General features: G+C 40.5%; 1 protein-coding gene across 1 annotated transcript; it reads left to right on the forward strand.

Moving 5' to 3' along the window:
- Positions 1–1,471: 1,471 nt before the first annotated feature.
- On the forward strand, positions 1,472–26,643 carry lgr4 (leucine-rich repeat containing G protein-coupled receptor 4; the record flags this gene model as incomplete). Its single annotated transcript, XM_079217607.1, has 18 exons — positions 1,472–1,653; positions 9,270–9,341; positions 14,094–14,165; positions 15,044–15,115; positions 17,397–17,612; positions 18,885–18,956; positions 20,021–20,089; positions 20,720–20,791; positions 20,990–21,061; positions 21,228–21,296; positions 21,381–21,452; positions 21,780–21,845; positions 22,008–22,079; positions 22,157–22,228; positions 22,419–22,544; positions 23,138–23,235; positions 24,100–24,153; positions 24,271–26,643. 18 exons carry the CDS (start codon positions 1,472–1,474, stop codon positions 25,677–25,679), a joined length of 2,937 nt encoding a protein of 978 aa, XP_079073733.1. The 3' UTR covers positions 25,680–26,643.
- Between the last annotated feature and the right edge of the window lie 825 nt (positions 26,644–27,468).

Below are 27,468 nucleotides of genomic sequence, written 5' to 3' on the forward strand. Positions count from 1 at the left end.
ACCTGTATGAGCAAGGCTTGGTTACCAGCAGAAGAAGCAGTTGCTTGAAAGCCACAGAACACTGACACCCCAAAAGCCCCAGATACACGATGTGTCACCAGGATTTAATCAGTTGCTAATTTATTTACACATATGCACTATTTAAATTGTATTTAAGTACAGTTCTTGACTGAATGCACAAGGTCAGTGGTGGAATGTGACTCATTTACTTCAATATTGTAATTAAGTACAATTGCAATGCACTTGTACCTATGCATCTTTATACTTCTACTCCACTAACCTCAGAGGCAAATATTGCACGTTTTACTCCTTTACATTTGTCTGACACTTTTAGTTAATTTTGAAATGACGTGCTCTTCCTGTCCCATCAAAACCATGTATCTCTCCGTGATTTTTAATTTTTCTGATGAATTATATAGAACAAATAATTCTGGTACTTTAAGTATATCTTGATGAGAATCGCCTACTTTTATCATGTGTTTTACTTTTGTGCGTTTACAAAAGTTTGAATGCATACTTTTTGACTATAACATTGTATTTTTTACAAGACAGTATTGCTACTATGGCTTAGACAAATAACTAAATACTTCTTTCACCACTGGTATTTCCACAGTGTGGTATGTACTAAATAAAGAATCTCTACTTATTCATCCACCAATGTACTAAGTTACATACCACCACTACTTTTAAAAACCTGGTACGTATTTTATCAGAAGTGCACAAACCCACTACCCATACGGGACCTCCATACATTGTGTGCACAGTTGTTACCTGACTTTTCCCCCCGAGCCGCTAGTGAGTGTGCAGCGGTTGGCACTGTGACGCGGTGGTGCAGGTCTGAGTGTTGCACAGGCCGGGCCCAGTGCTGCAGGTTGTCCGGTAGGGTGCCTGCAGAGCTACAAGCATGCTGTTGATGTCAGGAGCAGAGGAGTGGAACGTGAGCAATAGCTGAAAACTGTCGGTGCTCCACAGGAAGGAAACCGTAGTCGCCCGCCGGCATGTTTTAACTGAACGTTTCACCGCCACTGGATCAGCCTTGTTAGCGACGCATTAGCAGGCGCCGCTCGCTTTGGTGTGAGTGTGTGCGCGCGCGTGTGGTTATTTAATGAGACAACGAAAACGCAGAAAACGCAAGGTAGGCTACCGCTCCTGTCGCCAGCGCTGCTACTTTATTTCCATGGACTAATACGACACACGCACGGGGGCTGAGCCATGTTTCGCAGCAAGGTACAACGCTGCTCTTCGAAGACTCCGTCTGGTCGTTACCGTTAGCTGGACCGGTAACAGGGACATTTTGGGGTCGGGCTCGTGAATGTATCAAGTGCTCGGGCGTTATATGTTGTTGTTTTTTTGCTTCATCTCTTCGTGCCTCAACCGACCGACCACATGAAAAGTCGACGTCCGGAATAAATTAAACCACAAAGAAAGGCCTCCCTTTTTCACCGCGTCCACCTGAACCGACGAGGAGACAATGCGTGTGGATTTGTTTTGGATATGTTTGTGGTGCTTCCTTCGCCCTGGAGCCGCCGGTCAAGGGCAGTCGGCGGCCGTTTGTTCGCCCTCATGCAGCTGCGATGAAGATGGGGGTGTAGACTGCTCCGGGAGAGGACTGACCACCGTCCCGACCGGGCTCAGTGCGTTCACCTACTACCTGTAAGTACCGATCCACTGGGAAACCTCAGCACACGAATGTGCACTTACAAATGCCTCACCGTAAAGGCCTGTGTTTACATCGCAAGTGAGTAATGCACATGCAACACCATGCGGGGAACTTTCTACTGATGGTCCAACAGAGGAACAACATGGCCTAATCAAGCTGTTGAGAAGAGTCTGAGGATTATGGCACATGGATAATGATTAGAAACTCCTTCAGTTCAGTTACACTAAGCACAGTTAGAGCTGGACAACTTGTACCAACTTTCAATTGCAGCCAAAAAGTGAATCCTTCTATGAAACAACATTAAGACAGCTTACAGTTTCTACTATTGTTCTAGTAGACATGTGTAATGTGAGACTGCAACTAATGATTATATATGATGTTATTTATGATATGATTTTATAGTTGAATATATCTACAGAAAACGTATGTACAGCTCTTTTGATAATCAATTAATCACTTTACAAGTTATTTTTTAAGCAAAAGTGAGTAACATTTTCTGATTTCAGCTTTTTTATAAGATGTAGTAGATAGTAGACTAAACTAAATATATTGAAGTTGTGCATCATCTTGGACTCTTGGAAATTGCAATGGTCATGACACAATCCTTTTTGATGAACAATCAAGCGAGAAAACAATTGCCACATTCGATAATGACAATAATTGTTAGTTTCTGTATTTATTCTTGTAAAAAAAAAAAAAAAAAATCAGAATAGTTAAAAATGTGTCTAGAGCTGAATTGCTGTCTACCTATTAGTTTTTTTCTCTCAAAGTCAAACCAAAATATATATTACATTTACAATTCTATAAAACGGTCGAGCCGCTGGAACTAGTGTATGTTGAACATTTTTGCTTGATTAAAGACTAAATGATGAATCAATAACCGTAATTCTTGATTACTTTTCTATTAATCAACAATTTGTTTCTCTAGACATGTTGATGAGTTTTTTTTCTCCATTTCAAGATCAACATGATTTGGTTTAGCCCTATTTGGGCCGCCAGCCCTCCATATGTTTCTTTAAATTGTTGTTTTGTATCTGTTGTCCAGCAGCAGGTTGCATCTTCACAGGTATTTTAGTGAGCTCCCCTATAAGGTTTGGTGAGAAAATGTTATGTGACCGAACCACAAAGTAAAGTTAGGAGTGCTGAGTTCAAACTCGGGGCCAGATATGGTTGAGTAATGCATGGATCATAGCCAGCATTGTGTTTCATAACAAATAATTGTGAGGACCATTAATACATTCTCGCCACAAGTCTGATAATGAGTTTAACTACTGTTTCATGGAAGGGCACACATTTCTTTTTAATAAAAAGTGAAGCGCATGTGCACTAGGTAAGGTGGGATCTTTATGGGGTGGTGCAGATACAGTTGATGATTGCCTCATGAACAAACTGCTCAGTTGGTTTCACAACCTCAGGGTTAATCATAAGCTAAAGTAACCACCTTGGCAACAGCATTCAAAACAGCAATCTATTGTGGCATTTTGTTATTACTATTCTCCCTCAAAAACAAATAGAAGAAGTTATGACTTTAAGATTACATAGGCACCCATCTATTTGAAATGGACCTGCATTTTACAGTCGCCTTGAGGTTTTAAGGTTTGTTCTTGTTTGGAGAAACTCTGCTGTTTTTGTCCCCTTTTTAAGAATGGTGGCCAAAGCCTCGCTAACCCAGAACTAATATATTGTGCAACTTGAAATCCTGATTGGTCGGAAAGTGTTGGTTTAAGTAAACAAGAGGTAGTGGATTCATATTCCAGGCTCTCAAGACATTTCACACTAAAGTCTACTGCTTACAGCTGAGAGTCTCACCATACGTTTTCCTTATTATTGGCAGTCTGACATGTATGGTACGACCACAACAAAATGATTTCGCAGACCTTACTGATACTCTGCAGGCTTATTTTATGCCAAATTAGAAAACAATTAGTTGCTTTTAAGATTGTGCTATCTTCTTGCATGGGTATTTAAATGCTATGTGACACATTTTAAGCACTAAACTGCCTCATCTATTCGCTTCAACCTTTCACAAATATGTGAAAGGTTGTTTGTCCCCCTCTCTGTCCTGCTCTCATTTGTTCTCCTGGTCTCTTGAACTTAAGTTGTCCTCTCCCACTCCCTTCGTCTTTTGTATGTGGAGCACTGGGGTTAGGGATCATGATGGATTAGTGAGACATATTGCAGCTGCAAGGGCTCCTTCTCTCAGTGCTAATGGACCCACAATCGTCTGCTGATGTGTAAAGGAAAAAAAATCCCATATGAGTGTTTTGGCATTACAACATTTTAACTGAACTTGTACTAGTTATTTTGCAGTCATCATGTCTTCACAAACAGTTTGATGGCTAAGAGACACTGAAAAAAAACAACATTGTCTAGTCAGTGCCAACAACCGAAAGGAAGGTGCAAATTTAGTAAGCGTAGCACTGCGCAGAGGTCAAGAAGGCCTCAATACAAGGAACCATATTTTAGGTGATCTCTATTGTTGCCTCCCTGCTGTTGATTTGTACCCTTTGCTTTCGTTCAATCTCATGGCAATAGAAAACCACACATTTTACAGTAAATCATATGACGAGGTTGGAGTGGACTCTCACCTACATCCCACAGGGGCTTGAGTTTTGGCATCTGCAATGGAAACAGGCCTGTCACAGAAAAGCAGATGAGAGAAAAAGTAGGCCCCTCAGCCAGTAACAAAGCAAACACTCCTTTTTGAAGGTATGTAGCTTATCTGCCACCAAGTCTCTCACACTATTTCGATACAGTGTTTGCTTGAACTCTTGTGCATTTTTAGACAGCAAGACCGGGTTATTAGAGATTGCTTCTCAGTTGTTCGGTCCTTTCATACCCTGAACAAGGTTGAGACTTAGGGGAAAAGGAGGAGTGGCGTCTCAGGGGTCTTGCACTCTGCTGGTGGAGCTTGCCGGCTCCACCATTGGTGCCCTCAATCCATTTTTAACTCAATGATACTTTTGTTCTTGGTCAGCAGAGGTGAAAGGAGCCAGTCAGTGGTTCCCACTCCCAAACAGGATGACTTGTGGATGAGAGAATATTAACGCTCTCTCCCCAACACTATCCTCCACTTATAGACCTATTCCCATCCCCCATCACATCGTTTCTGACTGTTAATTGCTGCTGGTTTTCTGAATCTCGTGCCAATATTCAAAACTTCAAATATGAACCCAAGTTGAGTTGGTTACACATGTATTACTGGTTTTCAACTTAAATGGTTTGTATTGTAAATATGCTTAATGTTTAGTATTATTAGTGACCAAAGTCTTTGGACATGGTAGTTTGTTTTTAACGTAATATACTGTGAAACCGCCAGAATCTTACAAACTACCGTGATATGAATTTTTGGCCATACTGCCTAGCTCTACGACTATCCTATAGGTATTCCTAGGTAGCTGACATTTATTCAGGTGGACTACGAAGTGTAGTATTGTCTGAAATGGAGCAGAAGGGATAGCTGCTAATTTTTAAAAACATTTTTTATTCATCCATAAAATAACTGACGGTTATTAATGTGGTACAATATAGAAAAGTTAACTTCTAAATGTGTGTATATTTACTATTTGTTGTAATAACCGTTAATGCATCACACACACTTATTTGATAACGCTGAGTAGATTTTGACAAAACTTTGCATAGTATCGCTTGTCATGGCATTGTTCCTGTACTTAAAGTGGAACATGGAAAGGCCTGGGAGTGTGTTGCAACAACAGTTTAATTATTGGTTATACACAGCATTGTTAATTGTATGTTTTGAGGAAATTATGATGCATTCCACCACTGGCCTAATGTGATGCGTTATTTGTGAGGAGTGATGCAGCTACTCTTGTCTTGAAATACGTCTAGTTGTCAATCAGTGCCTGATTACAAAAAATAAGAGAAAAGAGTGTAAACACATGATTTCTAAAAAGTTATAAAAACTTAAATTAAAGGGATCTCTGTAAGATCTCGAAAAATCTGTTATTATTTAGTGTTGGACAGTGTTAGACGGATGAACTATACAGTAGCTCTATCTGGTTTCCCCGAGGTATTACAGATTGCATTATGGCCAACATGTTGGATTGTAGTTAATTCAGATCACAGGATCTTTGTTCATGTGCATCTCTTTTCTAAGAGTGTGTTTGTTTTGTCCACTTAATTTGTGAACTGCTGCACAGATTGTTGTCCTTCTGGTGAAACCTCCAGCAGGAGTCAATGAACTCTCAACTTATGTCATTGCAGTTTCTTCCTTCCTGGCTAAGACCTCAATCTAACTCCTTCCCTGGTTGTATGGTTTGGTCAGATGTCAAGATTTACTAAAGTAAGCCGGAGACAGCGGTGGCCGGAGGCATGATGTTGTCAGGTTGTCTGTCCAGAGGTACACTATGGCTCAGTAACGCCCAAAAGTAGTTTCTTTAAATTTGGCACAGACCTCCACCTGAATGCAAGGATGTCACTGATCTAGATTTTAGTGGTCAAAAGTCAAAGTCACTGCGACCTCACGTCTGTCCGTCCCATTCTCGTGAAAGCAATATCTCAGGAATGCCTTGAGGGAATTTCTTCAACTATGGTACACATTTTCACTTTACAAGGATAAACTGATTAGAATTGGATGAAGTGTAAGGTCACTGTGACCAGTGTTCCCTCTAAGATGCGTGCGTGCGTGCGCGGCCACGCAGGCCAGTCGAAGTGGCCGCGCAATAGATTTTTCAGACCGCACAAACGATTTTTTTTTTTTGCGCCAGTGTTTCTGAGATAGGAGTGAGCCATCTTCACGATAATAAGATCTTTGACGTGTCGAGTCTTCTTGGCCAATCAGCGTCCCGTTTCTCGACATGCGCTCTCTGTACCTCTGCTAGCGCTCTGCCTCCGTTAGCACCTCCCACCCCCGCTATCCTCCTCCGGGCGCCAGGAGTGAAGCTTGCCCAGAGCGCCACATGAGCTAGGGCCGGCGCTGTTTAGGCTCCTCTTGGCGGGCCCTACTCCAGCAGTTATAGGCTACCATGGCGAGAAGAAAGGCAGAGCAGGCGGCCCAGAAAAAGGTCTGTCTAAAGTTCAAACATGAGTGGCGAGATGAAATAGTCCAAACTGACACAGGTAGGATGAAACTTTCAGACATATTTAAATATGAACAATATGAAGTTATTAAATTGTTTATATAGGCTACCTTTAGGAAAAATGACACCATGTCAATTTAATAGGCCTATACTTATTGTTAAGCACTGCATTAGCATTTTTCTTTCAATGAAGTTCCACTTAAATGTTGTACCTGCTGAGAAATGACTAAACACCTTTGATACTTTTATTTTTTTATATATATCATTATCAGTCATAACCAGTGAACCAGTCATAACCTCCCCTTATTGAAGTTCAACAAAGATCCTTTAAGTTCAACTAAACTGACTGGTAAAACAGCATCATTAAAATGTTCCCAAAGTCCAGCCATTATAAAGGATATTGAATAAATATCAACCTTGTATACACATTGATGCATTTGCTGTCATCTCTTTGAATCCCCTATGGCTAACGCAGGCTTGTGGTCATTTTCGGCAGATGGCGTGGTTGCGAATTGCTCACAGTGCTGAAATGTGCGCTCAGAAAAAAAAAATGTTGCTCAGTGCTGAAAAAAATTAGAGGGAACATTGACTGTGACCTCATAAAACAAATGTTTGGCCATAACATCAGACTGTACATGCTAATTATGACATTCACACAAATGTCTAACAAGATAAAAAATGCTGAAGTGATAACATTTTGGGCAGACGTGGATGTAAACTGCAAATTGACTGAGGCATACAACTGCAAGGCGGTAATTCTAGTTTGCAATTATTAAGCTTATTGTGCCCTTTGAAATAGTAATACTTACACCCAGTAATCATTAGATGCAAATATTGATTAACAAGTAGGCTCCTTGTACGAGTTTGTGTGGTTATTTAGTATTTCTGTACTTGGTCAGCACACTGTAATCAGGCCAGGACTTACAAACGGTAGGTGCAACTGGCTGCAGATTTGCGCTTCATGTTTAAAAATGTAACTGTGCATTTAAATGTAACATTTCAACCAAGCACACTATACATAGTTTTAAAACGTTTAGTATGTAGTTTTTCTGTGTTAACTGACTGGCACAGAAATTGTATTTTGACTTATAGCATATGTTCATGCTTCACCGTAGCGGCCTTATTTTTCTTTTCTCAAAGCATGTCTGCTACCTCTGAGATTATTTCTGTGCTTCCTCTCTGCTAAAATGAAGCCAAATGACACATGGGATAGAGGTTAACTGAACCTGTTTGTAGAAGCGTTTAGGCTTGAAATCATTTATCACAGCTGCATTTTTAGTGTCCCCTTCAATCTATCTTAGCCGGGACAGGCCAGGACCTTGATGAGTAAAGCAGCCAGACACAGAGGGAGGGAGGAAGTGTGATAGAGTCATGCAGGCCTCCTGTTCTCCCCAGCCCTGCATGTGGTTCAGACCAAACCAGTCAACAGTCTGCGGAAGATTTTGTTAAACGGTTTAAAATGTGGTTTGGGGATGTATCCATCTTACCACTAGTGGTGGCAGATCTGCAGCAGTGGTTGCAAAGCACCACCAGAGATGTTGCCTTGGTTGAAAAGAACGATAAGGAGTGGTTGTTAATGAAAGTTTTGTTGTAGCTGCACAGTCTGTGTGGTAATTGGATAACCAGGTAAGTGGAGATGGGACATAGGTCGCAGGGATGATGAGGGTTCTGTCAGGGCCCGCCTTTCTGTGTGTGCATGTGCGTGTGCACGCAATTGGGACTGCAGCGGAAGGGCAATATGAACCTTGTAGGATTCAGGGGCCCACACACAAGGTCCTAGAGAGATATGGCAGTGAAATTCAAGATGGCCAGTTGGAGAGTGAAGGGGGACAGGGGGTTGCTTAATTTGCGAATCTCGTATGTTTTTTCAGTCTTTATGTCCCGCGTCTTCACATATGGGGGCGGGGGCAGGTTATTGGATTCCTAATCAGATTAGGGATCCAGAGCTGAGTTTGCTCTCACTGGTCTCCTTAGTTGACCTATGGCAGCCTTTTGTCCTCTCTTTTAATGTGACAGTAACTTACTTCAACACATTTAACATATTTTCAGTAGCAAATACGTATGTTTTTTTTAATTATAAAAATACAAGCCCTATACTCATATTAGCTTTGTGGGGAAGCAAATCAAGTCCTGTGTGCATATCTTTCATGCTGCTACATGCCTATCTTTACTTGAAAGTTTGAAAAATGAAGATCCCCGGGGCAAGAGAGCAGGGATTTTTCAAGGAACTCATGCAGGCACAGTTAAAAGACTTAAACTGCCATAAAGGATGCGTGACACAACTATCCTATTGGTTGTATGTATTATGTTATGCATCCAAAAAACCTTGTTGTGTTAATATCTTAACTGCATCATTCATGCAATTTAAGGCCGTTTAAATAAAACGTTATACATCGCTATTCAAAACCAAGTTTTAAAAGGGTTTCACTATTACAAAAGCAAAGCAATACACATGATTGAAATGACAAAAGTTTGAAATGTAACCGGTAACATGTTTTTATCAAAGTGATTTAAATGTGAATTAATTCAGAGATTGAGGCGTCTTTCTAAATGATTGATTGTTTTCACAGGGACCTGAGCATGAACAACATCACTGAGCTTCCAGCATTTGTATTCAAGAACTTCCCCTATCTGGAAGAACTGTGAGTACATGCCTCATTTTTTTTCTCCTTCTTGCTATTGATGTATTTACTCTGTACAATATTGACATGAGGGCTTATCGTATGCACCTGGTTATTTGAGTTCGTGCTGCAAAACACACACGCAGTATAGGTGCACAGCATGCCCTTCTTCTCAGCTGAAGAAGATAAGTGCAGCATTACGTGAGGTTACGAATCACTCAACCATTCATGAATTGAACAAGGGCTGTTACAAAAGGTGCAGTAAAGCTCAATTAAAAAGGTGAGGTGAGACAACATGTATTGAAGCAATGGTCACGTGACATCCTGTGTGGATTTTTGCTTTTAAGGGATTATCAGGGTGACTACAGCACATCTGTGCTCTGGGGCTTTGTTGAGTGCCGTACTTCTAATCTTTGTGGGTGCTTGTTATTTCTTTACTCTTTACACACTCTGCTGTCTGGCTCGCTGCTGCTGGGAGTCAGAGATACAAATCTGTCTACCTGATATCAGGTAACATGCAGTCCTGAGAAAGCAAAATGACCAGTGAGTGAACAAACGCTAGCGGTTCCAGCTCCACTTGGCCTTTTGCGGGTGTGTTTCTTCAGCTCTCGTGCATCTTTCAGCCGGCCAAGTCTGCACCCTCTTTTCCAAACACCACTCCAATCTGCTTTGTCGAAAGGCAATTTACTTTTCATCGCATTGTGTGGAGGAATGCAAGGCAGGAAGGAAGAGGGCAAAACAATTGTTTCCATGACAACGAGGCAAAAAAAGAAAGAAACACTGAGTCTTGCTACTACTCTTTTCTTGTCTTAGGTCATCATAGTGGATGGACTGTCGTCGGGGTGTCATTGATTGACATATATCCTCAGTTTATATATGTTTGTTTAACATTTTTTTCTTGGAACAAATCTGCAGGCTTGTCTCAGTGAACTTTGGTAGATGACTTTCTCGCTCCACGGTTGCAGCAATGTCAGTGAACCAGAGCATGGGCCCCGAGGCCAAAGACAAGGAGAGAAAGAGTTGACATAGAAAGAGATCAGGAAGAGAAAAGAGAGTTGGACGCCCTCATACAGGACACGAGACGAGGGAGGAATATATCCTCCTTCGTAGTCACGCAAGCTCCTCTGCTCTCTTCCTTTCTTGCCAAAGGCATCACAAAGCTCCGCAGACGTGATGACAGATATGCTCTGTCTACTTTGCAGTTTGTTTATAGTCTTGAAACAACCTGTGACCGATAGTCTCTCTATACGTCTTCAGTAAATTGCAGCAATGACATCTGGGTCTAGATATGCTGCATTTTGTTGATGGAATGATTTCAAGTGTCTTGTTATTTGATGTTTTTTTTATTGAGATATATATATATATATATATATATATATATATATATATATATATATATATATATATATATATATATACACTCACCTAAAGGATTATTAGGAACACCTGTTAAATTTCTCATTAATGCAATTATCTAATCAACCAATCACATGGCAGTTGCTTCAATGCATTTAGGGGTGTGGTCCTGGTCAAGACAATCTCCTGAACTCCAAACTGAATGTCAGAATGGGAAAGAAAGGTGATTCAAGCAATTTTGGGCAGAATGAGAACATGGATCCATCATGCCTTGTTATCACTGTGCAGGCTGCTGGTGGTGGTGGTGTAATGGTGTGGGGGATGTTTTCTTGACACACTTTAGGCCCCTTAGTGCCAATTGGGCATCGTTTAAACGCCTCGGCCTACCTGAGCATTGTTTCTGACCATGTCCATCTCTTTATGGCCACCATGTACCCATCCTCTGATGGCTACTTCCAGCAGGATAATGCACCATGTCACAAAGCTCGAATCATTTCAAATTGGTTTCTTGAACATGACAATGAGTTCACTGTCAAAAATGGCCCCCACAGTCACCAGATCTCAACCCAATAGAGCATCTTTGGGATGTGGTGGAACGGGAGCTTCGTGCCCTGGATGTGCATCCCACAAATCTCCAACAACTGCAAGATGCTATCCTATCAATATGGGCCAACATTTCTAAAGAATGCTTTCAGCATCTTGTTGAATCAATGCCACGTAGAATTAAGGCAGTTCTGAAGGCGAAAGGGGGTCAAACACAGTATTAGTATGGTGTTCCTAATAATCCTTTAGGTGAGTGTATAGTGTATATGTGTATATATATATATATCTCAATAAAAACTGTATATTTTGTGTAAAACACATGGTTTTCAAACCATTTGTCTAAAAAGTGTGCTGTAAAGATTGTTTTTCTTTTAATATTTGTTTCTGTATAAATTTGACTGAAAGATATTCTGAAAAATCCATACCAGTATAATTTATCCTTAACTATAATGTAACAATAACTATATTTAAATATGGCAGGGCATGACATCCTATTTAGTGTTGGCTCACATCTGATATGTTTGTTCTGATCAATCTTAGTATGATAATTTGAAGAGGAACTCTACATTAGGGTTTTTGGCAGCACACATATTGTGTGTTATAACTGTTTTGTTTTGCTCCAAATTAATCTCTTGTGCTGTTGATTCAACCAGGGAAGTGTGATTCTGATACAAGTGCTCCAACTGAGTCACATTGACTGTGGGAAAATTAATGTGACTTTTACTTCTGGAACAGTGATGCCTGAAATAGCTCCTCTAACTTAACAACTCTGTTACATGGTTATTGGACATTGCAATAAGAATATCTACATTGCTAACATAAACACAGGAAATTAACCCACCGGCTTAATGTCACGACTACCTGTACCAACAATGGTACAAAAAGGTTTGTACGACATGTGGGAGCCTGTCATGGGGGAGCGGTGCTTATTTGCCACAGTAGTTTCCTGAAAAGAAAGTGAATTTGTATTGTTTCAGCCAAATGTAAACCCTGAATGTCTTTTAAAAAAATGTGTTGGTGCTAAATTATGTTTGTCGCCCTTAACTGCCAGAGTGAACTGCAGGGCTCTTTGTGAATTTGCTTTTGACAAAGGTAGAGCTGTAGGAGTGGTGTTGCACAAGGAGAGGATTTAGCCTTTTCTCAACGAGATTTAGCACATTCTTCTTTCCTTGTCAAAGCCTAGGGGGACATGTACCGCATTTGTTGAAAGATGCAAGGCGAGGAGAAGCTCTTTATGTTGTGAAACCTGATGGATATCTGAATGATTTGTCAAAGCATGTTTGCATGTGGTGGTTAGCGGCTTGTGACAATGATTGCATGTTCTGGGTTGTGTGAGTTCTTATGGCATTAAGTCATATTGATATATTAGGCACATTGGTCCCTTGATAATTGAAATCACAAGAATGACCAGCTACAGGCAAGATTTGTGTCATTTTCAATTTGTAGGCGTCTATCTGCGTGTGACAACTTGTACTGTAGTCATGACGATAAGTGCAGATTACGTCTTGAAGGCTGTGGATGTATCAGTGAGATCAACAGCTGGTGGCACAGATTTTTGGGTGAAGTGACACAAAGCCATTGCAGAAAAGGAGGGCACAACAAAATGACATGATTAAAAGAGTGCTGAACCTCAAAAGGGTGAAAAACGATGTAAAAAATATGATGGAAATATTACATTTATGTTATTTTAATGTATTAATTTCAGGACAATGGCATTCTCTTATTTTATCCACACAGATCTGATGTTTTTATTTGCTGCCATTGTCCATACCATCTGTGGACCAGAAGCTTCATTGGACGTTTAAGTCACGTGCTTCATGTTAGACATCTACTGACGGTTGATTTTTAAATGCAGATATAATAACGATGGTTTGTCGCAGGAAAAAGCAGATAGCCGATTAATTGACCGATATCAGGAAGAAATCACATTTACAGTTATTTTCAGCAAAAATGACCTTCAAATGGACAGATATGGCCCACAGATGTAGGCTATATATCAGTTTTTGAAAACCTTTGTGAGAATTATGGAAGGGAAAACTTTCGTGGGGGGCTCAACATTTTAGTCGGAGAGCTGTTTGCCTAACACTGTCATAAAGTATGCTCATGGAACAGGTATTTCACTGATTCAGTGCTATGACTTGTCAACTCGCAGCTATGCTACAAAAATGCCTTATGTTGAAGTAGCTCTCTAATTCAGGGAAATGTGTGAGATTTGAGTCTACATGAAGGGTACGTAATCTTCTAACACAGTCTTGAGCCTCGATCTTCAGGCTCACACCAACGGCAGATCTTGTTGCAGGGAATTCGGTCTGGTCTGACTCTCGTTGCAGAGTGATACATTTGTTGCTAATCTCTGAGGCCAGTATACTTGTCCCAGTCAGCCAGTCCCCTACTTATTTACACCCCTGTTTCCTATAGACTTCCTGTTCCCAACAGGAAAGGGAGGTGTCCCCTCAGTCTAAAGTAATTCATGCAGGGACCGAAGAAGCTTCCCACTGATAAATGTTACAAGGAGAAGACTGTCACAAAGCTGGACTGCTTGTGTCAGCCTCTTAGGGGTGAATTGTTTTTTCACGCACTGAATAGTAATGGTTGGAGGCTCAGAAAGGGATCTAAAGAGGGGATATCCAGGAACAGCTCTAATCTCTTGTGAGTGACGGACTAAGTGACAACAGGCAAAGGCACAGACACATGTCTTTGACACCCCATGCCCCACGTTCAGCCTGAGAGCTGGAACCTAATCTACTGAGCCACAGGATGTGGAGGGGTTCTTTAAACACTATGCATTGCTTTATTCAGAAATGTATCTTGTAGCTTTGAAACATTTTGAGAAATTTCCAAATTATATACATGTGACTCTTTCTCTCACTACAGACGACTTGCAGGGAATGACCTGTCATTCATCCACCCTGAAGCCCTGTCTGGACTGCATCAGCTCAAAGTCCTGTAAGCATGCACCCCCTTGTCACCACCACCACCGCCGTCAAAAACACACACACACACACACACTCGTGACTGTGTGAAGTTTTCCACATATTCGGGGAGAGAGTAAATATTGCAGTTTGTGGTGCCGTCTGTTATTGCCACCCTAAACATAGTCATACAATTTATATTCACCCTGGGATAGACTAAATGCCTTTTTTTATCCATGCCCCAACATCTTTTGTAGCTGTGAAAACACCTAACACAGAATTGCAAACAATTCATGTGTAAAAAATAATTCTGCATAATTGACATTGGGCAGCACGCCCTAGTGTGCTTGCACAGACTCGAACACATTGAACAACACACAAAGCGCTGCCCTGTTGATTCTGCAACAGGCCAAAAGTGCAAAGTCCTGTTGATCTACAGGGGAGGTCTTGGTGACATGACTGAAAACACAAACACATGGAGGTATTTTATATGCTTATCGTATCATGTGATTCATTCACATCGTTACTTGTAAAAACACAGGTGAAAACAAACAAGTATTTTGACTATGCAGCTCAAACGAACCCCATTTCTACAAAATGCTGCAACCATGTAAACATAAAATTTTACAGGCTCTTAAAAGTGAACATGAAGATGGCTACCTTCATAACTCAGTCTGTGTTTAAAGTTAAGTCATCAGCCTGGCAACAGTATCAGGAATCAGGAAGACGGCTTTGCTCAGTGTGGCGCCACATAATCAACAATAAAACTGCACCGAGGAGGCCTTCACAATGCTCCCTTACATAGTTGGCATCAGCTATATCTGTGGATACACATTGTTTTAAATACAGTCTATAGTGCAAGAAAGTGTTGTGAATTGAGTTGAAGTCATCATTTTGCCATTTTACCTGCAGAATGCTCCAGAATAATCAGCTGAAGACTGTGCCCGGTGCAGCCCTGAAGACTCTCCTTTCTCTCCAGTCTCTGTAAGTCATATTTCACACACACACACACACACGCAATTGTCTGCTCAAAGAACCTTGATCTTCGAGTGGACCTTTCGGTCCCAAATTTACTATATTAGGGAGATACTTACTGCTAACTCGGGCCATGATGTCACACCAGCGCTGCTTGTGACTTTCATTAATGCCTGTGTTTTCTCAAGAAATTTCAATTAATGATGTTAATAGTTATTTTTTCCACAATTTCAGTGTATTTCAGTGTCTTTACACTATCATGAGTAGAATGCACAGTGTTTGTTAGCAACTGTCTAGAACATGGTTGTTTGGCACAAAGATAATATTAAAAGCAACAGGAGTGCTATAAAACATCAACTAATGTATCTAAACGTCTGGTGCTGAAAATCATCTGAACAAATTCATGCAGAAATGGCACTATCGGCAACAATGGAGTTTACTTTGAAGTCACTGATTTCTCAGTCTGAACGTCAGACGAGATACAATAAAGATTTGTGTAAAATTGAGATCAGTACTTGGACTTCGACTGTCCTGATCATTTTTAACAGTTTTTGAAATTTCTTGTGTCAAGGATGAGACACTACAAACTAAAATGTTGTACAGATATTCATGGTTCTTTTAAAGATGAATCCCAATGATTGTCCTCTAGTTCCACCATCTTGCAGTTCACATTTGTGGTTTTATGTGAAATGTCTCAACAACTATGAAATGGATTGCTATTTAATGCACTGAAAAATCACACATTAATATCTGGTATTTTTGTTGCTCCAAACAACACGTCTTAAACGTTTAGACTAGAAACATCAATTATGTTACCCGACTGTAAGATGGGCATAGTATGAGAGTAAAGACTTTACTCATCCTCCAAGTTGAGAATAACTGTTGAAATCTCAATTATTTACTCAAGACTTTGTTGATGTCATCATGGGGCGGTTCCACTCATATCACATACTTTACTCTTGCTGCACTAAGCCCAGCCATAGCCCTGTGCAAATGTAGGTCAGTCTTATTCAGCAGATCTGTTGCTAACTTTTCTCTTCTTGTTTTGGATTGTTGAGTTTTCCAGGAACTTGTATTTTTCCACGTGTTTACTCTTAACTGTCAGCCCTCTCACAACTTCCTGCTCCACTAGCCTTCAGTTTTTGCATCGGTTTTCTGCGACCACTGAATGTCAGTTTCGTTGAGACTGTGATATGTACATGTCTCTATATTTCCCTCCTCCAGGAACCAATGGAGGAATTAATCCTGCTGGAGAAACTTACTGAAAGTCCAGCTTTCTTCTATTATCACCCCTCTATAACCCTCCCCTTGTCCCTTGCTTCCCCTCTTTGTTTTTCACCCGCTCTTCTTTCTTTTTAACAGATGTCTTTTCTCTGTGAGGGTTTTAAGGTCTGTAGCTGAAGTAATATGCTTTGACAGAGCCAGTTCTCGGTTTGTATAAAGGTTTGGAGAGCTGAATGTCAATCAAGACTGTTTTCCTTCCAGCCCAGACACTTGAGGAATTTTGAGGGAGGGCGAGACACTCAGTGAGGGAGGATAGCAGGAGAAAACAGGGTGGTGATGGTGAAAAGAACACTTGTGCATTCATAATACTGCTTACATATAAATGTCCTTTTATACCACCAAGCTATTGGCTCCTGGTCAGAATTTGCAGGGCCACTGCTTTGTAGTACAATATAGTCAATGAGTAACAGTCAACATCAGAGCCCCTGAATATTCACGTCATGAAACTTGGGTATAATGCTCTACTATATTCACATTTTCTCACGAAATGTGAAGTAAATATATCAGATTTACCTTCTGAGCTTCTGCTCCTCTTCGTTGAGGAACCATTTCAGGTGCAAACGCCATTCAGCTGTGACTAATGCACATCAAAAGTTGGTGCTGCTCATTGCATTGACATTTTTCCAAGACATTTCAATGCCTTGAAGAAGTCCACGTTTGGTTGAAAACTTGATGATAGAACAGAATAATTGGAGCTTTGTGTGCAGCTAACTGCTTTTAACTAACTGGGTAGAGACTATAGGTCAAACCCAGGATAAACTGACCTTAATAGATGGATTTGACAAACTTTCTGTTTGCTTCTTCGCTCACCATGGCCATGACCTAGAAAAGTGACAATAAAATGAAAGTAACGATTGAGTTTGTGTCATACGATGAATATAAAACCTTCTTTGTTGTTTTATTGCTGTTTGTAAGGCATTCATAGCAGCGTAATATGCCGAAGGTAATGTCAATACCATATGGATTTAATGAATAGATACCTTTTCCTTGTTCCTCTGTTCTGTAGTCGGCTGGATGCAAACCACATCACGACAGTTCCAGAAGACAGTTTTGAAGGCCTTCAGCAGCTTCGCCACCTCTGGTTGGATGATAACAACCTGACGGAAGTCCCGGTCGGTTCTCTGCGACACCAGGCGAACCTTCAGGCTCTGACGTTGGCGCTCAACCGCATCTCGTACATACCAGACAACGCCTTCGCAAACCTTACCAGTCTAGTTGTGCTGTAAGTTATATTCAGCTTCTATTCTAATTGTGGTTTAAGTAAAGATCTGCTCAGTAGTGTTAAAGTACAAGTATTTACTGTATATATGTTTCACTAATGTTTTTGACCAGTCAGCCTTTGCCACAATGTGTAGAGTAAGAAAAAAACACCCGGTGCAGTCAATTGTATTTTACGTCACCACTAAACAAAGCTACAAAAATACTCAGAAGGACAACATTTGTAAAGTGAAGTGGCTATGTCATGAAACCATCAGACTTGATTTGGACAATTATATATCATGGCGTTTCATGAGTTACAAGCTTTACGTAATTTTAAAAAGTAAGTGAGTAATAAACGGTTTCAGAGTCATTAAAATAAACGTCCCTAGGACAGCCAGGAGGACTTTGCCTGCAGTCTTCACAGACCTATACAGTAAATAACTCGGCAGGAACAACCTGCTGGAGTACTTTTTTTAAAAACCTTAATTAACTAGGTACACTGACTGAGAACATTCTTGTGTTGACTAAAATAACCTGAGGGAGTAGCTGAAGAAGTGAAAGTCATTATGTGTTCTCATCTTATTTCTCTGTCTAACTCTGTCCACTTAGTTAGGCATGACTGTGCTGCTACTTCTCTGCTCTAAATTAAACGGGCTGTAATTCCTGTTTAGTTTTTCATGTATCGTATGCATTATTCTGTCACCACAAATCAATGCAAAGTACCTCTCCTTGTTTCCTGCTCTAGCTCTGAATGTATCCTCTGAGCGACTGCAAATCTGATTCCAGACACAAACATACTGTAGTGTTTATTTCCACTGCTTACAGTTAATAGGTCAACAAAACGGGGAGCTACTCATGCCCTGCTGTGTTTTTGCATACATTTTTGCTTGAAATATGCCATTGGGGTTTGAATGGTAACAACACTTTAAAAAAAAGTTACTTGACTCAGAGCATTAATGTAAAATCAAGATTATCTTGATGTTTTATGCATGGGGGACTACACACACACACACACACACACACACACACACACACACACACACTCTGAGTGGTATTGCTGCAGGGTTAGCATAAACATGTCAGGGTAAACAGGAAGAAAAGACCTTGAACCTATTAGGCAAGGATAGCATACACACTACAGTAGAGACACCTGATTCATAAATCACACTCTAGTATTCAGAGATTATTTGTGGAACCTCATATAAAAGCACATGATGAATGTGATAGATTATTTAAAATCTGTCAGGGTATGAACATCTCACAGATGTGTGTAAAACTGCTTTTGCTTTTGTAGACATCTTCATAACAACAGAATTAAGGAGATACGTGACACCTGTTTTTCTGGACTTGTGAACCTGGAGACACTGTGAGTGCAGTCATACAGTTGTGTGTGTGTGTGTGTGTGTGTGCGTATGAGTGTTTGTGTGCGAACAGCTCCCCCACCCACCTCTGCGCCGGTCCTTCAGACATCATTGTGTTCACTTCCTCCTTTAATTGCTCTAAGATAAATAGAGCAAAGTACATGATGCTTATCAAATCTGCCCTCCCACTGTTCACTTCCTCCTGCCACACAGCCATGAAAAATATTTCTGTGACAGCTTTACCTAATGAGAAACAGCTACTGTACAACACCTTTACAGGCGACTGAGGATGCCCTCATACATTTAACATGAGATATCTGCAAAGGCTGATCCAGTCTTTACATTTTCCTACATAATAACTCTGCACAGTGGACACTAGGCCACATGTGGGCCTATATTAAAATTATAAAAGTTTTCTGCAATGGCTTCTAGTGTGCTGTTTATCTGCTTGTGCTGCTTCATGTTGTGATGAAATGATAACCATTCATTGATAAGTCAGTAGACAGAAAATTTACGTTTTTAATAATGGGTTATCATTTCTGGCATTTATTAGTAAAAATGCCAAACATTGGACTTTTCCACATTCTCAAATTTGAGGATTTTCTGTCTTTCTATCTTTTCATATCTTTGCAAATTCTTATCTTCTGGTGTTGGAAAAAACAAGCAGTGGGAAGATGGACTCTCAGAACCTTTTTACAATTTATGACTTCTTATAATCTCATGAATGTCTAGGGAACTAGCGATTAGTCATTGGGAATATGGATGTTCTTTAAGCATTTATACTGGTTAATTGTTCATTGGTTATTGCTGCTTGAGTAAATCATTCAGCTCTGCTAGCAAGTCATTTATTTTAAAAGAATGATAACGATGCTACTTATCCTAGTTATTTATAATAAGTGCTTGACTTTGTGCAGACAGCAGTCATGGAGAGAACCAGATAAGTTAACAGCCCTGTTATCAATGCTTACTTATATAATTTGTTGTTTGAATGTACCATTGATTAGTGGAATGAACTTGTTCCGTGAAAATGCAAGACAATAGCGCTGACTTCCTGAATCCCGTCTCCTAGAGATCTAAACTTCAACAACATGATGGTTTTCCCCAAAGCAATAGAGGCCCTGCCCAAACTCAAGGAACTGTGAGTATATCGTTCTGTTTCTCCATATGGTACTGGCACTAAAGTCAGGGACCAGTTAACTCATCAGAGAAAGAAGGACACTTTTATATCTTCTAGTTTTTATGTGATTCAAAACACACACATATCTGAGAAAGTAGCTCTCAACTAAATAAGGTGAAAACTAGAGCACACATTAAATGAAGCCAAACAGTTATAACCTGCCCTCTTTTTTGTTACTCAGTGAATTGTTAAAATCACAAATATCATCTATTCCTGTTCATATACAGATAGGGCCAACAATGACTCTCATCCTCTCTATTATAATATTCTTAAATATTTCTGAAATCTTATGCTTCAACATCTGTGCTCTATTTTTAAAGCTCAAGTCTTGTTTCCTGGTTTTGATGAGCACATCGAGTAGTTAATGAAAGGATTATTTGAATCAATTGACAGACCTTGATTTCTATAGAAGACAGTAATAGCTAATCCACACCTTTCTTTTATTTGTGCTTTTCTTTGGTTGAACTGTGCGGTTTGCCTTTTGCAGCATTTCCTTTGGTCTTTCTTACGTCAACTTAACTTACTCATTATGTCAGGGTTTCATATTGAGCAAAGTGTCTTCACGCTGTGTCCTTGATATTCTTCCTGCAGCGGGTTTCACAGCAATGATATTGCCTCCATACCTGAAGGGGCCTTCCATAACAACCCCCTGCTGCGAACCATGTAAGGTCAAACTCAGTGACACTATGTAGAAACAGACACAGCACACTAATAACTCACTTTTGAGTGTACCAGCACAAATATAGTATCAGCTGACCGTGTGAGGTTTCAGTAGATGAATGTCCAGAAGATGGTGCCATTCTTGCATAGTAAATGATTTTGGTTTGAACTCTCCCCCCTCTGTTCCTGCTGCCCTCTCAGACATCTGTACGACAACCCTCTGTCCTCCGTGGGCGCTTCGGCTTTCCAGAATCTGTCTGACCTGCACTCTCTGTAAGTCCCGCTGTCAGGCATGACTCCTGACAAATCAGTGTTAAAAAGTTTGGTCTGAACTTGTTGACTTAAATACAACTTAAGTGTGTTTTTAAGTCCAATCCACAACTCATGTTTTGATGTTCTGACTTTGTGATTTTACTGTTCGTCATCATGTGTGCTTCAGGATGCTGCGCGGGGCCAGCATGATGCAGGACTTCCCCATCCTGGCGTGGACTAATAATCTTGAGAGTCTGTGAGTGAATTTGGATGCAGGATCGTTTCATGCTTTGTGCTTTTGTGCGTCTCAGGAGTGACTAATTAGACTTTTAATTTCCAGGACCCTGTCGGGAACCCAGATATCGTTCATCCCCGCTGATCTGTGCGAGAACCTCAAGTTACTTCGGACGCTGTAAGAGATTTTTCCTTCCTTGTCCTGCAGTAGTGCGCAAAATATATCTTCTGCAAATGATGGTACTTGTCGAAGATTTAAGATCCTTAGGAATTTAGCGGGACAGAATAAATTGCCCCAGTATAGTGTGATGGTTTAACTATAGTTTTAACACACCATTCATTCAACAAAAAAAAGTAATTTTAGTTAATGGGCCATACTGAGGTTTTAGGAAATTTATTGTAGACCAATTGTATCTTACAAAGTGGAGCATGAATAACAATCCAACTTTTTTTTTCATTCTTCCCATTTATCTAATTGTTGAAGCTGTTTGTTTTCCTCCATCAGAGACCTGTCCTACAACGAGATCAAGGAGCTGCCGTCCCTTCAGGGCTGCATTCGACTGCAGGAGATGTGAGTGTTGAACATGTAGCAGTCAGTTCACTGATCTTAAAATCTCAGAATACAGATCATAATTTGAGATGAAAAGATTATAATGTAATAACAAACTATTGAAGTATTAAATGTATTCATGCTTGTTTATAATAACCCAAAATTATGGTTTTCAATCTACAGAAGCTTTCAACATAACCATGTTCAACAAATTGACAGGGACACTTTCCAGGGTCTCTCTGCACTCCGTTTGCTGTAAGTCACACACATTGGATGCTGTAGAAACACATATTTATGCGTGAAATGTGAGTTACTGAGTTGTTGTTTTACAGAGACCTGAGTAGAAATGAAATCCGAGTTATCCACAGAGATGCTTTCCTCTCCCTCACTGCACTCACCAACCTGTGAGTATGACTGATGAGCGTTGTTGTTGTTGTTGTTGTTATTATTATTATTATTATTATTATTATTTTTAGGTATTATTTTACCCTCTCTGACCTTTTTGAATACATAACTCTCCAGTCGCGTACCATCACTAAATTTGACTCTTGTGTACAGAATGAAATTGCTAATGTCTTGTCTTTCCTTTTGCAGAGATCTGAGTATGAACTCTCTGACTGTGATTCCAACAACTGGACTGAGCGCACTCAGTCAGTTGAAACTCTCTGGGAACCCGCAGATGAAAAATGTTTTGACTGCAAAAAACCTGCCCAAACTCAGGTAAGGAAGAACATCTGTGATCTACTGTCAAGTTCTGTTATTTCAAGTGTTCTGTTTGGTGCTGACTATGTAATTGAAACGTTCTATTTTTGGTGCCTGGGGACTTTTGTTGCCTGTGATCTCCCACCGATCTCTGTCCTCACTTTCTGTCAGCGCTCTACCACCACTCACTAAGATCACAAAGTGGCAATTACTCGTATAAAAGGTTAAGGGACAATGTGATTTGTAATATTGTAAACCAAAGAAATTGTACAAGGTTTAGCTACACGTTTAGAAAATAAATAGCTGAAAAAAACAAAATAGATCAAAAGTAGCCCTTACACAGATTTCTTTTAGATAGTTTGCCTTATGTTATCTCAAATGATTGATATATGAATATACATTACACAATACCACTATTAATGAAATCATTAGAAATTATCTTATACATTTACAGACCCTTCATGTCAAATTCAGACCCTTCAGCCTGCAGACAAACACGTTATATATGCTTTTCCCAATGAGGCATTAAGATACTGGACGATCTGTATTTTCGACACTGGACCTCAGCAGAATGCTCACAGCCTTTCTGAATGAACATTGTTTATTTGCAGGTCTATCTCTGTCCCTTATGCTTACCAATGCTGTGCTTTTGTTGGCTGTGACTCATTGATGGGTTCATCTGAGGAAAACGACATCAAGAAATCTTCAGGTGGGAATGGTGCAGTCAGTCTTTTCCTTGGAACGCTTCACATGTTGGCTCAACTATTTTTGTTTTATTTACATAAAAGCAACAAAAAAGTGTTTTACATTAGCCTCCAGGTAGATGAGCTTGATAACAGCATTATTTCTTGCCAAACCACCAGATATCAGATGTGAATGTTGGACGTATGACAGTTTTGCTTTGTTTTGTGTTTTTAATTTTTACTTGCTCTGGCCTGGCCCTTTTTTTAACTGTTCACATACTGCGTAGTGCAGTATTTCTGTGTCAGTAACAATGTGTTTTATTGCATAAAATAAGCTAAATTCTAAAACATTCAATACCTAACATTTCCTATTTTACTTGTCGTGAAAAATGCAAAGTCGACGGAAACTTCATGAACAGTTAGAAAAAGCAAGAAAGTGTATTTTGTGTGCATATCTGTGCACATGGGCTGATTTTTATAATTTATTAAAGCTCAAGACCATTATACCTCACATGCACATACTTCAGATGTGTCCCTTTTTAATTACTAAAAAGATGAGATTATCTTTTTAAAATATATTTAAAAACATGCCCTATTCACCATCCTTTTAATTAGTCCAAAATGATGGTAAACTAGTCTTTACTGTATGTGTTTAAATACTATTTTAGTTTAACACCATGGTAAAATAATAATTTCATGTTATGGAAGATGTAATTATTAAACTATTGTTAATTGTTATATAGCAAGTAAAAACAAATGGGAAAGTCACATAAAAGCAATTTGTTAACTGTTAGCTGCTGTTTACACACGACTACTTCTTTTGGCCCAGCTACTTACTAATTAAGATCCTCGTTTTAACATTTCTTCCATGACATTTTCTTTTTTTTTAGGAGGGGAGGATGTAGAAAGAATTTCAATGATTATGCATTGCTCTCCTTCACCAGGTAATCAATAAACAGCTTTTAATATCTTTTGTTTTGTGAAATAATCAAAAAATATACAGTATATTGTGAAATTAAGTATTATTAACTCTTGAGCAACCACATTGTTTCTGTCTTCAGGAGCCTTCAAGCCTTGTGAGCACTTGCTGGGTAACTGGATGATTCGTCTGACCGTCTGGTTCATCTGTCTGGTGTCGTTGGTCTTTAACAGCCTGGTGCTGGTGGCCACCTTCTCCTCCACACATAGAGCTGCAGGCCATTCCCACCACTCCCTAACTCCATCTCTTTCTCCTGCCCGGCTGCTGATGGGGCTACTGGCCCTGGCCAACCTACTAACAGGCCTGTATGTTGGCGTGCTGACCGTGCTCGATGTTGCCACCTGGGGCTCGTTTGCTGAGTTCGGTGTGTGGTGGGAGATGGGCCCTGGCTGTCAGGTCACAGGAGCTCTGGCCGTCTTCTCGTCAGAGTGGGCGGTCTTGTTACTCTCACTGGCAGCTGTTGAACGCAGCGTGGCCGTGCGTACGATACTCGGGAAGGTAATGATGTCGCCCAGGAGGAACGTCAGCAGCCATCGCGGGTGCTGGAGTGGAGATCGACGCTTCAGCCTTGCTGCAGGACTACTAGGGCTGCTGGCTGCTGCTGGAGCCTGCCTGCCTCTGCTGAGTTTAAGTGACCAATCCGCCTCTCCTCTCTGCTTGCCCTTTGCTGGTGGAGAGAGTCCAGCTCTGAGTGTTACAGTGGTTCTGGTGCTCCTCAATGCACTGGCTTACTTGTTCACTGCAGCTGTGTACACCCAGCTGTACTGCCACCTGGGCAGAGTGGAACTGGCAGATCCGGAGCAGACGGGTGCCCTGCGACATGTGGCCTGGCTCATCTTCACCAACTGCATCTTCTTCTGCCCCGTGGCAGCGTTCTCCTTTGCCCCTCTCTTAACCGGCTCTACAGCCGGCGGCCCGGAGATTGCCAAGTCTGTTACACTAATTTTTTTCCCATTACCTGCATGCCTGAACCCAGTGCTGTACGTGTTCTTCAGCCCGGCCTTCAGGGAGGACTGGTTAAGACTACGCGGCCGCGGAGGCTTGACAAGAGAGGTGAAGGCTGGTGCTGAAAATCACGGAGATGCTGGTGGCGGAGGGTCGGAGCTCACAGACAGTGGCTCCTCCGCCCACCTGGGCTTTGACTGTGGGATGTACTCCCAGCTTTGTGGAGAGACGGTTGTATGCGAGCAGTGTGAGGCTGCACTGCATGCCAGGACCTGCTCTCCCTCGTCCTCCACAGTCTGCAGACACTTGATGAAGTCTCACAGCTGTCCCACCCTCCTGGCGGGAGCAGCAGTCTGCCAGCGTGCAGAGGGGTTTTGGGCAGACAGCAGCACACCCTCTGCTCAGTCTGAGTACGCAGACGAGGGGGACTCGTTTGTGTCGGACAGTTCAGACCAGGTTCAGGCCTGTGGCAGAGCCTGCTTCTGTCAGAGCAGAGGCCTTCCTCTGGTACACTACTCATACAACATACCTCGAGTCAAGGACTGAGGATGCTTCAGACCTCCATTATGTCTGTGTGCACAGATCTCTCTGTCATGTGAATTTAGATTCTACAAGAAAATATAAACACTTTTATATCAAACGACAACATGTGCCAACGACCCTGCTAAAAGACTTTTCAGCAAGCACTTATGTTTGTAATTACTGTGTAGACGGATGCAACCCATCATTTAAAGGGAACCTGGTGTGCTTTTTGAACTTCATGAGACCGTTTCTACTTACACGTTTTACGTTTCTACTGAACTGAGCACATCATGTTACAAACTGGTCAACAAAGGATCTTGCCACCAGTGCCTGCATCTTGCTTTCAATTGGATCTCATTATGTTGCGAGCCTCAATGTATGTGTCAAAGATATTGTGAGTTCTCTGTTTTACCTGTGCTTATAAGCTTTTTAAATTTTAATTATTACACATCTTGTACATTTTTAGGGTTTCTTCACAGCAACTGTTGATTTTATACTTTGATTTTTATTTTATTTTTACATAAATGTAGCACATTTAATAATCATCCTAGACTTTTCTGTGTGAATGTAACTTTCAGGTGGTCTTCACCTACCAGAGGGGTATAATGTAATGTCGGCAATAACCTCTACCCTGCCTGCCTGTGATCGTAATCTATCAGCGTGAGAATGGTATAAGTAAACACCAGTCTATAATAAATATGTCTTTGCTTTAATTTACTAAGACTAAGAATGTGATAAAAGTAGCAGATATCATTGGTGGCGGTGAACAATGTTATTTATTGTTTGAGCAGCAGGAGGTTGGAAATGATTTCAGGTGGCCTTTGAAATATGAATATACAATACAACCCAAGCATTCACCAAAACGACAGCACTTCTCTTTGTTAAGTTCTTAACCAAAAACTATTACACACATGAAGTTTTAGGTAATTATTGTCAGTTTCAACTGCAAAGATTCATCAAACCCAACAAACATTTCCATTTTATAACAGTAGCGTTGCAATAATTAAATAAGACCTGCTTTTATCAGATGGTCAGATTATTTTGGGCCGTCAAAACTATTGTAGAGCTATTGCTCTGTTGAGTACAGTGTGTTTAATAAGCATACCTTGTTTACTTTTAATTAAACCTTCCAATTGATGATACCAAGTTCCCGTCAATCAAAGGAATAAATTAAAATGTTGGGAAATACATGTACTCGCTGTCTTGCTAATAGTAAGGTTAGAAGATCAATATCACTCATCACATATCTGTATGTGAAACATTAAGCGACAGCCATCTGCTGGTTAGCTTAGTTTAGCATAAAGACTGGAAGCGGAGAGAAACGTCCATTTTCATCCATTCAAAAACTGAAGGATTAAACCAACAAGATACAAATAATTAATGAGTGACCTTTTTATATGTGCTAGTATGTTACCTCTGGACAGAGCAAGGCTAGCGATCAGACTTTATGTTAAACTAAGCTAACCTGCTGCCAACTTTACCTCCAAGTTTCGTGTACAGATAAGAGTGATAGCTGATATACATTTCTTGTTGGTTTAAACGTATTATTAAACATAAATTGGTTTGTGAGTGCCAAGTTAAACACATGAATACCGTCCAAGTTAAACACGTGAATATAATCCCACGCTTCCACTTCTTCCAGCATATGAAAGCAGCACAAGACTGGCAGCCAGCTGAGTCAACAAGAACGTTCTTAAGCAGTGCCAAAAAGTATATAATGCACTATTATAATTTAGACGTGTGTAATTATTTTCAACCACAGATATTTAAAGATAAGTATCTGCAGTGTGGATCTTTTTTTTGTTTTTTGTTG

Source organism: Taurulus bubalis (genome assembly GCF_910589615.1).
Source record: "Taurulus bubalis genome assembly, chromosome: 4".
NCBI lineage: Eukaryota > Metazoa > Chordata > Actinopteri > Perciformes > Cottidae > Taurulus > Taurulus bubalis.